Source organism: Oncorhynchus masou, chromosome 8, assembly GCF_036934945.1.
Source record: "Oncorhynchus masou masou isolate Uvic2021 chromosome 8, UVic_Omas_1.1, whole genome shotgun sequence".
Taxonomy (NCBI): Eukaryota; Metazoa; Chordata; class Actinopteri; order Salmoniformes; family Salmonidae; genus Oncorhynchus; species Oncorhynchus masou.
In genome coordinates, this window is record NC_088219.1 from 24,130,876 (window position 1) to 24,146,942 (window position 16,067).

Consider the following 16,067-nt stretch of genomic DNA (forward strand, 5'->3'; position numbering starts at 1 on the left):
ATTTGGAAAGGCGCACAAACCTGTCTCTATAAAAAGGTCCCACAGTCGACAGTGTATGTCAGATCAAAAACCAAGCCAAGAGGTTGAAGTAAATGCTCCATAGCCCTTCCATACAGGATTGTGTTAGGGCACAGATCTGGGGAAGGGTACCAAAACATTTCTGCAGCATTGAAGGTCGCCAAGAACACAGTGGCCTCCATCATTCATAAATGGAAGCGGTTTGGAACCACCAAGACTCTTCCTAGAGCTGGCTGCCCAACAAACTGAGCAATCAGGGGAGAAGGGACTTGGTCAGGGAGGTGACCAAGAACCCTGATGGTCACTGACAGAGCTCCAGAGTTCCTCCGTGGAGATGGGAGAACCTTCCAGAAGGACAACCATCTCTGCAGCAATCCACCAATAAGGCCTTTATGATAAGAGTGGCCAGATGGAAGCTACCCCTCGGGAAAATGCACGACATCCCGCCTGAAGGAACCTAAAGGACTCACCAACCATAAGAAACAAGATTCTCTGGTCTGATGAAATGAAGATTGAACTCTTTGGCCTGAAACGTGGCAACATCCTACCGTGAAGCATGGGTGGCAGCATCATGCCGTGGGGATGTTTTTCAGTGGCTTGGACTGGGAGACTAGTCAGGATCGAGGGAAAGACGAACGGAGCAAAGTACAGAGAGATCCTTAATGAAAACCTGCTCCAGAGCACTCAGGACCTCAGACTGGGGCGAAGGTTCACCTTCCAACAAGACAACGACCCTAAGCATACAGCCAAAAGAAGAGAATACAGGAGTGACTTCGGGACAAGTCTCAATGTCCTTGAGTGGCCCAGCCAGAGCCTGGACTTGAACCCGATCGAACATTTGTGGAAAGGCCTGAAAATAGCTGTGCAGCGATGCTCCCCATCCAGCCTGCCAGAGCTTGAGAGGATCTGCATAGAAGAATGGGAGAAACTCCCCAAATACAGATGTGCCAAGCTTGTAGCGTCAAACCCAATTAGACTTGAGGCTGTAATTGCAGCCAAAGGACCTTCAACACAGTAAAGAATCTGAATACTTATGTAAGTGTGATACTTCTAAAAACCTGTTTTTGATTTGTCAGTATGGGGGTGTTGTGTGTAGACTGATGAAGGGAAGAAAACTATTGAATACATTTTAGAAAAAGGCTGTAACGTAACAATGTAGAAAAAGTCAAGGAGCCTGAATACTTTCCAAATGCACTGTATAGGCATAAAATGGTAGTAGAATCCAGAATTTGTTTTGTAGCATTGGAGAGAACATTGAGCTAATACATGCCAGACAAAACAGTCTTATCTAGGTATCTCTATAATTTCTCATTTACTTCAGACTTAGAGGGTTTCCTCCATTCATTTTTATAAACAAACCAAATAAAATGTCCTACGATGTCAAACTGGATGTAGCCAATCCAATGTGTAGCATTTCTGGACTGGGATTCCATGTTGGGCGAGTTCAAACCGGTACACTCCACTGTGCAGTCTCATCAGCTACACATCTAACTGGAAAAACATGCTTTTGTGTTACTGAGTAATGTTTTGCCATTTGACAAGACTCAGCTGTTTCAGTTGGACCCATGGTAAATAGTAGGTAACCTGAGACCACGGTCTACGAGTGGTGTGCAATGAAATGAGGTCTACGCCAATTGGTTAATTTCCCAAGTGTGGGTCTCTGCATAGTGTGCCCGGTTTGTGGGTACAGAATGGTGAATGCTGGGACTTAGGTAACCTAACCTATTCAACGTTATTATACCTTCTAGAACACACCTCTTTATCACTGCTACATCCTTTGAACAAGCAGTGGGCAGGCCTATAGGAATACAACAATCAAGGCTATTTTAAGAAAAGCCAAACCCTTTCTTTGATGCAATCGTGACATTTCATTGTTTCTCGCCCATAAAAAAAACACGTCAACCTGAAGGTGGGACCGTAAAAGAACAAAGTATGACCTTAAACATCCCTTTTTCAACTGAGTGACTCACTAAAATGGCTGACACACAGACGTTGGAATGATGTCGCATTCAAAACAAATGGGAACTTGGAAATCTTCGACTTCCGACTTCAGTGCGTTCAAAACAACTGGGAACTCTGGGGGTGGAAAAATCGAGCTCCGACTGGGAAAAATAGATTTGAACGGTCATCCAACTCGGGAACTTGGGCCTCTTTCTAGAGCTCAGACTTTCTGACCTGAATATCACTGACGCCATGATTTGACCAGAGTTCCCAGTTGTTTTGAACGCGGAATGAGTGTTACGAGCAGGTCACAAGCCCTGTATTTACCGTGACAACTACACACAGAGGTGAATATCAAGATGATGTCAAGGTGGGACCACACGTCCTTCATCAGTCCATCAGTGCTACTGCTGCTGGATACTCTGATAGTAAGCTGGCAAAGTAGCCTTGGATCAACATCCAACTCCTACTCAAACTATGTCTGAGGAATTGGCAATAAGAGGAGTGTCCCATTCTGTTCACATCATGCAAATTCCATGTCCATATTGATTTAAACTGAGGTATGAGGGCAATCCTGAAGTGTGGTAGAAGGAACATGTCGAAACTGGTCTAGCTGCAGTATGTCTCTCATACCTACAGCAGCCAACCCAATTTGTTATTACTGTCATTTGTCTGATAAAAGTCAGCATTGTTATTGGTATAATAACAGACCTCTGTCTTCCCGGCAATTTCTGTTGCTCATAGTATGGAGAGTGACAGATCTCTTTCCTGCAATATGTTAGCATTGGTGTAGGTATGCGCATGGTAGAGTCTTACCTGTAGTATCTGTTGCTCCAGCTGTGAGTTGGCTCTGCAAAGCTCCATGATCTGTCTGAGCAGCAGCTTGGTGCTCTCGGTCTTCCCTGCTCCACTCTCCCCACTGTGTAACAAAGTACAGGAGACCATTCTAAATAAGTGGCAGTGTATCAGTGGCGCCATGTAGTACAGCTGTATTACAACATTGAATAAGGCAATTTACTCAATTGCTCAAATTCAAAGAAAAAAAAGCAGTGCATTGCTCGAATACACAGACTAGAGAGATAGACATTCTGAACACTGACTGGCAGATTCATTTGGTACAGATAACACAATATCACCTCAGAATGTCGACTTTTTAATCTACCTTGTTCAGAACCATATTCCTAATTAGGCTAGGCTTCAACATGATTGTTTACAAATGTGTTCATGTTTCTAGTGACCCAGAATTAAAAGGACATTTGGCAGCCAAATTACAGGAGTTTGATGTATCTCTCTACCAAACTGATAAGCAGTACACATGAGTGAGTACTTGAAAACCAGTGCAGGGTTTTGCATGAGCAATAGGACATGCAAATGTTCATGTGCAGCTGATAGTGTAGCCTAAATACAGTGAAGCTACTGTTGATACCAGGATTCGCCATTCTGCCAAGGGGAGAAAGCCAAGTGTGGCCTAGGGCTATTGTTATAAGCTCTGATTGCAAATGGCATTTCACAAATAAATGTTTTAAATCTAATTTAAATGTTTCCATGACATCAACTCTGGTTGCATTTCCATTATTCCATCAGTCTTCTTGACTTTCTGCATAACACAACTCTACATTCACCAACTGCAAGTTCATGTCCAAGAACAACACTCAGTTTAAAATCCTGGGAGAACTGATAAGGCTTGGCAGTTGAATGCATTTCTTCCTTATCCCCATGTAAAATCACGGCTCCATGGCAACTCTAGAGCATATTTATTGTCCTACAATGAAGCAAGAAGTAAAAAAGAAAGTCAAAATAAAAAAGTTTGAATGACAAGAGGGACAGTATTGTTACAGCTGATGCCTGCTTGCCTGAGCCTGAAGCCTTGCAGGTGTTTGAACACATGCATATACACACACGTGCACATACATGGACACACATGTAAATAGTGCCATACATGCACTCAAACATATTCAGTTGGCTTTGCTTTCATGATTATGGCTGTCTATTTTTCTTTGTCTTTCTCTTTTGTTCATTTGATGGTCGTTGGTGCATCGGGGGACGGGGCTGTGGGGGGCAAAACTGTAATTTAATAGACATTTTGTCTATTGAACATTGACACCTTTTGTCTGGCCCTTTCTCTTTAAAATAAGAAGTGTTATTTACATCCTAACATTTGGGTATACCTATGCATTTAGGCTAGTGTTTTCTCTCCCTGTCATTGTATACTGTAGGTCATAGGGCTGGGCGATATGGCCTAAAAGTAATATCAAAAAAAAATTCAGAGGTTTCGAAGAGTCATGAGATTTATATATAGATATATAAATAACAAGAAATTGAGATGTGTGTGTGTGTGTGTGTGTGTGTGTGTGTGTGTGTGTGTGTGTGTGTGAATATAAATATATATATATATATATATATACACATATACATACACCTATTTGTGCAAAACAAATTAATAACACCCACACGTATATTCTATTGTTAAGTAATGTTTGACCACTAGCTGTTTTAATATGTAATTTCTATAATCATTTTTGGGAATACAACAATCAGTTGTTCAAGAGCAATGTTTTTATCATGTTGCTCCGGCTGTCAGTTGTCATGTACACCTGTTGGTCTTCGCTCATCTTCCACGATGCCAGAGTCATTGAGACCCTGGGCCATTACTTCACCCGTATGATCATCGGGGAAGTAAGACGTCTGGAGGCAGACATTTTGCAATTTCCAGTCTTCATTGATGTAGTGGACTGTCACACTTCGGTACGGCTCTGACGTTCTGCTCGACCATAGATCGACTGTGGTGGAAAAATGAGAAGCACTAGCCAGCTTCTCTGCGACTCTTTCGCCGGTAGCAGTGTATAATCACGGCAGGGCTTCTTCCGTTAAATACCTACGGCTTGGCAGCTGATATTTGTGGTCAACTGTACTTATCAGCTTTTTAAAGCCTGACTTTACCTACTGTAAGTACTGAAATCATATACAGTGGGGAGAACAAGTATTTGATAACCTGCAAAATCGGCAGTGTTTCCTACTTACAAAGCATGTAGAAGTCTAATTTTTATCATAGGTCCACTTCAACTGTGAGAGACGGAATCTAAAACAAAAATCCAGAAAATCACATTGTATGATTTTCAAGTAATTAATTTGCTTTTTATTGCATGACATAAGTATTTGATTACCTACCAACCAGTAAGAATTCAGGCTGTTCGTTTTAGTTTTGTTAGTTTTTCTTTAAGATGCCTTCCTGTTCTCCACTCATTACCTGTATTAACTGCACCTGTTTGAACTCGTTACCTGTATAAAAGACACCTGTCCACACACTCAAACAGAATCCAACCTCTCCACAATGGCCAAGACCAGAGAGCTGTGTAAGGACATCAGGGATAAAATTGTAAACCTGCACAAGGCTGGGATGGGCTACAGGACAATAGGCAAGCAGCTTGGTGAGAAGGCAACAACTGTTGGTGCAATTATTAGAAAATGGAAGAAGTTCAAGATGACGGTCAATCACCCTCGGTCTGGGGCTCCATGCAAGATCTCACCTCATGGGGCATCAATTATCATGAGGAAGGTGAGGGATCAGCCCAGAACTACACAGCAGGACCTGGTCAATGACCTGAAGAGAGCTGGGACCACAGTCTCAAAGAAAACCATTAGTAACACACTATGCCGTCATGGATTAAAATCCTGCAGCGCACGCAAGGTCCCCCTGCTCAAGCCAGCACATGTCCAGGCCCGTCTGAAGTTTGCCAATGACCATCTGGATGATCCAGAGGAGGAATGGGAGAAGGTCATGTGGTCTGATGAGACAAAAATAGGGATTTTTGGTCTAAACTCAACTCTCCGTGTTTGGAGGAAGAAGGATGAGTACAACCCAAGAACACCATCCCAACCGTGAAGCATGGAGGTGGAAACATCATTCATCATGCTTTTCTGCAAAGGGGACAGGACGACTGCACCGTTTTGAGGGGAAGATGGATGGGGCCATGTATTGCGAGATCTTGGCCAACAACCTTCTTCCATCAGTAAGAGTATTGAAGATGGGTCGTGGCTGGGTCTTCCAGCATGACAACGTCCCGAAACACACAGCCAGGGCAACTAAGGAGTGGCTTCGTAAGAAGCATCTCAAGGTCCTGGAGTGGCCTAGCCAGTCTCCAGACCTGAACCCAATAGAACATCTTTGGAGGGAGCTGAAAGTCCGTATTGCCCAGCGACAGCCCCGAAACCTGAAGGATCTGGAGAAGGTCTATATGGAGGAGTGCGCCAAAATCCCTGTTGCAGTGTGTGCAAACCTTGTCAAGAACTACAGGAAACGTATGATCTCTGTAATTGCAAACAAAGGTTTCTGTACCAAATATTAAGTTCTGCTTTTCTGATGTATCAAATACTTATGTCATGCAATAAAATGCAAATTAATTACTTAAAAATCATACAATATGATTTTCTGGATTTTTGTTTTAGATTCCATCTCTCACAGTTGAAGTGTACCTATGATAAATTACAGACCTCTACATGCTTTGTATGTAGGAAAACCTGCAAAATTGGCAGTGTATCAAATACTTGTTCTTCCCACTGTATTTCGCCATGTAATAGGTCTCTGCATCCATTCTCCTTCCACCTCAAACTTTTCTTGTGAAAGGCTGTTGAGGGCTGTGATTGGTGAATAACCTCTGTGCATGTGTTGGCACGCAATTGGGACATGATTTGACATTGGGCTGACAGAAGAGACAGTGAGATGTAGCGTTTTACAAATGCAGCATTAGAACCTTGATTATTGCGAAACAGGCATTTTCCATATCGCGCTAAAACAAACTCAAATATATCGCCCAGCCCTAGTAGGTCGTCAATCAGTCCTTCCTTGTTGCCTAAACAATTATCAGCCTCATCCAACCCCTCCCACTGCCTGACTGGCTCATTCGTGGCGTCGCTGTAACCCAGAACGACTGGCCCTATCAAACACTGCCGGGGCTGCTGGGAAGGCGTGTGCTTGGAACAACAAATGGGAAAATACTATGCAAGCGACAACCGCATAGATCTGTAAAAGTGCATTAGTCCTTCCATTCATGCTTTAAAGCATTTAAGCCCCCCTCTTTCCAGATGGATCAACAAGCTTCTGTGGATGTAAAACAGAACAGCAACATCTCACTTCCATTGCAGGAGTTTACAAATCAACATGTCCACAGATGCAAACTACACGGTGTTCACCCTTCCAGTCTACAAATCATTCGCAATAACACCTGTTTCCGGCCCTGAACACCCTCATGTATCACTTTCCTAAAAAGGACACAGCTGGAGATACACATCCTGTCGATACATGTATCTGCAATACTAGAATCCATGGTCTGGTTTGCTGAAGTTACTTTTCAGTGTAAAGTTGTAGGTTATGCCATTTGACATTTTATCTTAAGAGAAAATGGATAAAAGTGGCTTAAATTTTTAAACATTCACACGCAGGTTGCATATTCATTTAAGTGACAAAGTGTTTGAAATGACCATATTAAAATATGTACACTAACATCTAAAAACAGAAAAAAAGGTCTGTAGCCTGCAGCAATGGAGAGCAAAGTACAGTACAAAATATCCTCCACTGGAATGATTGACAGGGCTAAAGTTAAGCTCCTAAACGTCTGACAAACCCATTGAGGAGAACCACCCTCGTGTTAACCAAGTTTACTGTAGTTTTATGCCGGGGCAGACCTTCAGTGTAAGTTTATTGCTTAGGGAGGAATCCACATTACTGTAGTGGAAACCTCTGTAGCTTGATACTGGATGCTGTAGTGGTATTGTAATTAAGAGACCCAAAACTGCTGTAAAATCATTTCCAGGAGATTTGGGGGGGGATAACACACAGGAACCATGAGGAGAGTAGGTTATGAGAAATGCTCAGATAAGGGGATTCAGACAGACAGACAGTAAAAAAATATGTTTTTCTTCCATCTGCAATAGAAAAGGGTGCCATATTTCAAGCTAGATGAAGGTCACCAGAGGCAGATAAGGAAAACGGTGTGTTCTCACAAGGAGGCTACACAAGACCTCTTCACTATGGCAGCATTTAGCAGCAGGATAATGCTGACATGACGCAAGCCTGCTGATCTGCAGCCACAACAAACAGACACAGCTAAGCTGTCAATGTCAGCATAAAAGTGAACCGCGAACGCTGAGAAAAACAAAACCCTGACATTGGTATTTGTTGCCGTTTGTCAGGAAACTCACACTATCGTGCCAACCCAAACTGATCCATGCTTGTAACAACGGTTAATGTAATAACTTGCCGGTTAACGTAATAAAACATTGAACAGGATGTATATCTCCAGCTGTGTCCTTTAAGGGATAGTTTGAAATTTACTGGGGTAGGAGAGAAAAGAGGGTTGATACTTTTTTTTGTTTTTGCTTTGGGGAGGGTTGTGTTTTTTTTAATTGGACACAGGGGAGGGTAGTATGTTTCGTCCCCTGGTTTTACTATATACACACACACACACATATTTCTTCCCCTGGTTTTACTATATACACACACACACATATTTCTTCCCCTGGTTTTACTATATATACACACACACACACTTCTTCCCGTGGTTTTACTATACACACACACACATTTCTTCCCCTGGTTTTACTATACACACACACATTTCTTCCCCTGGTTTTACTATATACATACACACACACACACACACACACACACACACACACACACACATTTCTTCCCCTGGTTTTACTATATACATATATACACACACACACACACACACACACACATTTCTTCCCCTGGTTTTACTATATACATACACACACATTTCTTCCCCTGGTTTTACTATATACATACACACACACATTTCTTCCCCTGGTTTTACTATATACATACACACACACACACATTTCTTCCCCTGGTTTTACTATATACACACACACACACACACATATTTCTTCCCCTGGTTTTACTATATACACACACACATATTTCTTCCCCTGGTTTTACTATATATACACACACACACACACACACACACACACACTTCTTCCCGTGGTTTTACTATACACACACACACATTTCTTCCCCTGGTTTTACTATACACACACACATTTCTTCCCATGGTTTTACTATATACATACACACACACACACACATTTCTTCCCCTGGTTTTACTATATACATATATACACACACACACACACACACATTTCTTCCCCTGGTTTTACTATATACATACACACACACACACACACACATTTCTTCCCCTGGTTTTACTATATACATACACACACACACACACACACTTCTTCCCCTGGTTTTACTATATACATACACACACACACACACACACACACACTTCTTCCCCTGGTTTTACTATACACACACACACACACACACACACACACTTCCCCTGGTTTTACTATATACACACACACACACACACACATTTCTTCCCCTGGTTTTACTATATACACACACTTCTTCCCCTGGTTTTACTATATACACACACTTCTTCCCCTGGTTTTACTATACACACACACACACACACACACACACACACACATTTCTTCCCCTGGTTTTACTATATACACACACTTCTTCCCCTGGTTTTACTATATACACACACACACACACATTTCTTCCCCTGGTTTTACTATATACACACACTTCTTCCCGTGGTTTTACTATATACACACACACACACACACACACACTTCTTCCCCTGGTTTTACTATATACATATATACACACACACACACACACACACACATTTCTTCCCCTGGTTTTACTATATACATACACACACATTTCTTCCCCTGGTTTTACTATATACATACACACACACACACACATTTCTTCCCCTGGTTTTACTATATACATACACACACATTTCTTCCCCTGGTTTTACTATATACACACACACACACACACACATATTTCTTCCCCTGGTTTTACTATATACACACACACATATTTCTTCCCCTGGTTTTACTATATATACACACACACACACACACACACTTCTTCCCGTGGTTTTACTATACACACACACACATTTCTTCCCCTGGTTTTACTATACACACACACATTTCTTCCCATGGTTTTACTATATACATACACACACACACACACATTTCTTCCCCTGGTTTTACTATATACATATATACACACACACACACACACACATTTCTTCCCCTGGTTTTACTATATACATATATACACACACACACACACACACACACATTTCTTCCCCTGGTTTTACTATATACATACACACACACACACACACACTTCTTCCCCTGGTTTTACTATATACATACACACACACACACACACACACACTTCTTCCCCTGGTTTTACTATACACACACACACACACACACTTCTTCCCCTGGTTTTACTATATACACACACACACACACATTTCTTCCCCTGGTTTTACTATATACACACACTTCTTCCCCTGGTTTTACTATATACACACACTTCTTCCCCTGGTTTTACTATATACACACACACACACACACACACACACACATTTCTTCCCCTGGTTTTACTATATACACACACTTCTTCCCCTGGTTTTACTATATACACACACACACACACACATTTCTTCCCCTGGTTTTACTATATACACACACTTCTTCCCGTGGTTTTACTATATACACACACACACACACACACACTTCTTCCCCTGGTTTTACTATATACACACACACACACACACACACACACACATTTCTTCCCCTGGTTTTACTATATACACACACTTCTTCCCCTGGTTTTACTATATACACACACACACACACACACACATTTCTTCCCCTGGTTTTACTATATATACACACACACATTTCTTCCCCTGGTTTTACTACACACACACTTCTTCCCCTGGTTTTACTATATACACACACATTTCTTCCCCTGGTTTTACTATATACACACACACACACACTTCTTCCCCTGGTTTTACTATATACACACACACACACACACACACACTTCTTCCCCTGGTTTTACTATATATACACACACACACACACATTTCTTCCCCTGGTTTTACTATATACACACACACACACACACATTTCTTCCCCTGGTTTTACTATATACACACACACACATTTCTTCCCCTGGTTTTACTATATACACACACACACACACTTCTTCCCCTGGTTTTACTATATACACACACACACACACACACACACACACATTTCTTCCCCTGGTTTTACTATATACACACACACACACACACATTTCTTCCCCTGGTTTTACTATATACACACACATTTCTTCCCCTGGTTTTACTATATACACACATTTCTTCCATAGCCAAATGTCCTCACCTGGTTGCACTATTAAGGGGTTTTGGTACTTCCCATATGCACTAGGCTTTTCCACACGCTTACGAAACCACAGGTCAATATAGTCTACTGGTCTGTCTAATCCTGTCCTCTTTCCACCATTCAGTGACAATAGTGGTAGGTGGATTGTTTGTCCAGATCTACAATAAGCAAACAACCAATCATACCACAAATAAAATCTTTCAAATCTGCACCAATTTTCAATATAAATCCACCAGAACATAGAGGAATAGCTGATAGGCAGCGGAGGACAGGTGCGTCATTGCGCATTAAAGAACAGTGAAGACATGAGAAATGCAGCTCAAAAGGCTCCCCTATTGATCTTGTTTTAGATGTGGCACCAACACAACCAGTCAATGTTTTAATCTGATTAGGCTACTTAAAAGTATCTTGTAGGCTACCTGTGCATGTTCATTAACTCTACTAATTCCAGCATCCAAACTGGTCATTTGATGAATGGAAAGAGACATTTGTTACAAACCCCAACAAGTTTAATGAAAGTGAGCTTGTCCATGCTGTTAACGCAAGTGGTAAAGTCGATCTCCACGTTCATAAACACAGGGTCGCTACAGTTATTGTTATTTGAGGTTGTAATCATAATTTTTGGTTAATTCAATGAGGGGAGAGGCGTGTGCAATTTTTATGTCATTGTTTTGACACAGAGTAAAAACATTTAATAATTAAAGCTGCAAGCAGCTATTCCGGGGTTCAGATGTGTCCACTGTGTCACCATCAGGAAGAATTGGACACATTGTCCTAGGACGAGTTATATTTGTACTGTTTACTAAGCTTGCCAAATATCAGAACACAAAATCAAGCTGCTCATGCAATATAATATGCTTTTCAGGTTTTTTGGACCATTTTTAATGATGTTGACCACTTTAAACGTCTTCTTCTCCAGGACCGCTGGACCGATCAGCACCAAATTTGGTACATCTACGTATTCACATTTGTAAAGAGGAGGAATAATAAGTCAACAAATATAATAGCTTTCACGAGCTTCGCTGCTGAACCCCTAATAAATGTCATCAGAGGTATCCTTTGGGTGCTATAATTCATTGTTTTTGATAAAAATATAATTTGTGTGATGTCAGAACTCCAGTCCGCCCACACCAGTCGCCGCTCAACTCCATCGTAAATCGTGGAGTTGGATTTAGTCAGCTAGTTCTGCACAGAAATAAACCAGTCATTAAGTGGGCTCCCGAGTGGCGCGGCAGTCTAAGGAACTGCATCTCAGTGCTAGAGGCGTCACTACAGACACTGTGGTTAAAATCCAGGCTGCATCACAACCGGCCAAGATTGGGAGTCCAATAGGGCGACGCACAATTGGCATCATTCAGGTTTGGCCGGTGTAGGCTGTCATTGTAAATAAGAATTTGTTCTTAACTGACTTGCCTAGTTTTAAATATATCTATATATATATATATATTTTTTTTTTTAACACCAGTAACCATCCAGCTCAAACCCACCAGATATTTCTAATATAAAGTAACTGGTAATAAAAACAGGTTGACATTTAAAGAATCTGCAGCATTTACTCAATGCAATCTTTGCGACAGGGGTAACATTGCCTTTAAATGGTGAATAGCCGAAAAGGGGTGCTTGAATCCTGGCCTAAGTAAAGATGTGTTCCATTACAACTTTTATTTAGAAAATTCCATTCCACTGATGTCATGAATGGCATTCATGAAACCAATCAAATAAAGTGTTACCCGAGTGTATGTGTGTCTACATTTCAATTTGGTTTGATAGTTTGGTGAAACACAATTCACCAAACTATGTCTCCATGTATGAGTACGCAGTTAATTTGGTGTGTACATTTTAATGTGTGCATCTTTACATTCACCTGCAAATTTATTTAGGTACACCCATCTAGGACCGGGTCGGACTTCCCATTGCCTCCAGAACAGCCCGATTCTTCTGGGAATTCTACAAGATGTCGGAAACATTCCACAGGGATGTTGGTCCATGCCAATGCGATGGCATCACTCAGTTGCTACAGATTGGACGGCGGTACATTCATGCTGCGATCTGCCGGTTCCATCTCATCCCAAAGATGCTCATTTGGTTTGAGGTCTGGGGACTGCGCAAGCCACTCAAGTGAACTGAACTCGCAGTCATGTTCCAGGCAATGTTTTTCCACTCCTCAATTGTCCAGTGATCGTGTGCCGACTCGAGCCGCTTCTTCTTGTTATTAGCTGATATGAGATGAACCCGTTGTAGTCATCTGCTGCAATAGCCCATCCGACACGGATCAGCAAGTTGTTCGTTCCGAGATGCCATTCTGCACATCACTGTTGTACTACGCCATTATTGGTCTGTTTGTGGCCCCCCTCTTAACTTGCCCTATTCTTGCCATTTTCCTTCGACAAGCTGTTTTCGCTCCAGGACTTCCACCGAATGAATGTTTTCTGTTTATTGCACCATTCTCGGCAAACCCTTGACACTGTCGTGTGTGAAAACCCCCGGAGGGCGGCCGTTTCTGAGATCCTGGATCCAGCTCACCTGGAAACAACGATCATACCACACTCAGTCGCTTAGGTCACTTGTTTTGCCCCTTCGAACACTCAATAGAACAGTAACTAACGATGCCTGTCTGCATGCTCTATATAGAAATCCACATTACTCCCCATCTGCAGGAGCGAGCCATTTGAGAACGGGGTGATGTACCTAATAAACTGTCCGGTGAGTGTCTACATTTCAAAGTGTGCTTGTGAGTGTTCCTGTATGATGGGCATGAGCTTGAGTTGTAATTGTCAGTGGGTGGTAGTACAGTTGAAGTTGGAAGTTTAGCCAAATACATTTAAACTCAAGTTTCACAATTCCTGACATTTAATCCTAGTAAAAATTCCCTTTATTAGGATCACCACTTTATTTTAAGAATGTGAAATGTCAGAATTGAGAGAATTATTTATTTCCGCTTTTATTTCTTTCATCACATTCCCAGTGAGTCAGAAGTTTACATACAGTCAATTACTATTTGGTAGCATTGCCTTTAAATTGTTTTACATGGGTCAAACGTTTTGGGAAGCCTTTCACAAGCTTCCCACAATAAGTTGGGTGAATTTTGGCCCATTCCTCTGACAGAGCTGGTGTAACTGAGTCAGGTTTGTCGGCCTCCTTGTTCGCACACACTTTTTCAGTTCTCCCACAAATTTTCTATAGGATTGAGGTCAGGACTTTATGATGGCCAATCCAATACCTTGACTTTGTTGTCCTTAAGCCATTTTGCCACACCATTGAACGCATGCTTGGGGTCATTGTCCATTTGGAAGACCCATTTGCGACCAAGCTTTAACTTCCTGATTGATGTCTTGAGATGGTGTTTATACTTGCGTACTATTGTTTGTACAGATAAACGTGGTACCTTCAGGCGTTTGGAAATTGTTCCGAAGGATGAACCAGACTTGGGGAGGTCTACCATTTTTTTCTGAAGTCTTGGCTGATTTCTTTTGATTTTCCCATGACGTCAAGCAAAGAGGCACTGAGTTTGAAGGTAGGCCTTGAAATACATCCACAGGTACACCTCCAATTGACTCAAATTATGTCAATTAACCTGTCAGAAGCTTCTAAAGCTATGCCATCCTTTTCTGGAATTTTCCAAGCTGTTTAAAGGCACAGTCAGCTTAGTGTATGTAAACTTCTGACCGACTGGAATTGTGATAAATTATTTCACTTATAATTCACGGTGTCTGTAAACAATTGTTGGAAAAATTACTTGTGTCATGCACAAAGTAGATGTCCTAACCGACTTGCCAAAACTATAGTTTGTTAACAAGAAAAATGTGGAGTGGTTGAAAAACAAGTTAATGACTCCAACCTAAGTGTATGTAAACTTCCGACTTCAACTGTATGTGCATCAAATTGAGAAAAGTAGTACATAAAAACACTGATTTTGGTATGTTATTACATGATTGGTTGAAGTTATTACATTATTCATCCAAAAAGTTATTACTCACCGGTTAATGTAATAATTACAGGTTAATAGTGGAACATGTTATTACGTTAACCAGCAAGTTATTACATTAACCCGGTTTTATTACGTACAAAATTTAAAAGTTATTACATTAGCCAGTGTATTACATTAACCGTTGTTACAGTGCTGGCTTGGATACTTTCTATTCATTGTCCTTTACAACATGTTTCCAGCAACTATTATAGTGGATATGTGACCAGGCTAGTCCAATACAGCTTGGCTCAGTAGTGTAAAATAAGTACTAGACTGTTAATGGATTCACCTGATAACAATGCATTGGTTTCGGGGTCCCGTGGCTAACCTTCCCATCATGGACTGGTAGGCTCTGTCTGCCACAGCGAATATATGAGGAGGTAGCTTGCTCTTCTCATGGTACTTATACCTCTCTGACACCTGCACAGATACAAGGAGGAACATCTTTAAAGCCACTGTCTACAAATAGTTGAGTAGATTTTTTTTTTTCCAAGATTCCTGGTCAGTTATGTCGCCTAAGATAATAAAGGCAAGCATAAGTGCTAAAGCTATTCAAATGTTCCAAAAACAATTACAAGTTCAGTGTCTAGTCCTATTCCAAGAAAATACGTTATCTTCTGGGTTGAAGTGCCATTATTAATTGCAATATGCCAACTTTAACGTTTTCCAGGTTATAGTGAGTCACAAGATAACTAAGGCAGCTTTTAGGAGAAAGTCTGCCAGCACAACTTAATGCTTATTGGTCTTGTGGGAGTACTTACCTCTTTCACATAGAGAGGGAGGTATTTAAATGGATTTATGGCGACCAAGATGTCCCCAATGTAGGTCTTGT

At 41.3% G+C, this 16,067-nt stretch overlaps 1 protein-coding gene across 1 annotated transcript in view; it reads right to left on the minus strand.

Annotated features, from left to right (window-relative positions):
- The window catches only part of LOC135543793 (unconventional myosin-VIIa-like), a 33,322-nt gene that overhangs the window by 14,303 nt on the left and 2,952 nt on the right, over positions 1–16,067 (minus strand). Inside the window, exons 2-4 of the mRNA XM_064971132.1 lie at positions 15,997–16,062; positions 15,525–15,655; positions 2,776–2,878 (exon numbers count right to left, since the gene is read on the minus strand). Of these exons, the coding sequence (XP_064827204.1) occupies positions 2,776–2,878; positions 15,525–15,655; positions 15,997–16,062 (300 nt within the window). The remainder of the gene's footprint in view (positions 1–2,775; positions 2,879–15,524; positions 15,656–15,996; positions 16,063–16,067) is intronic.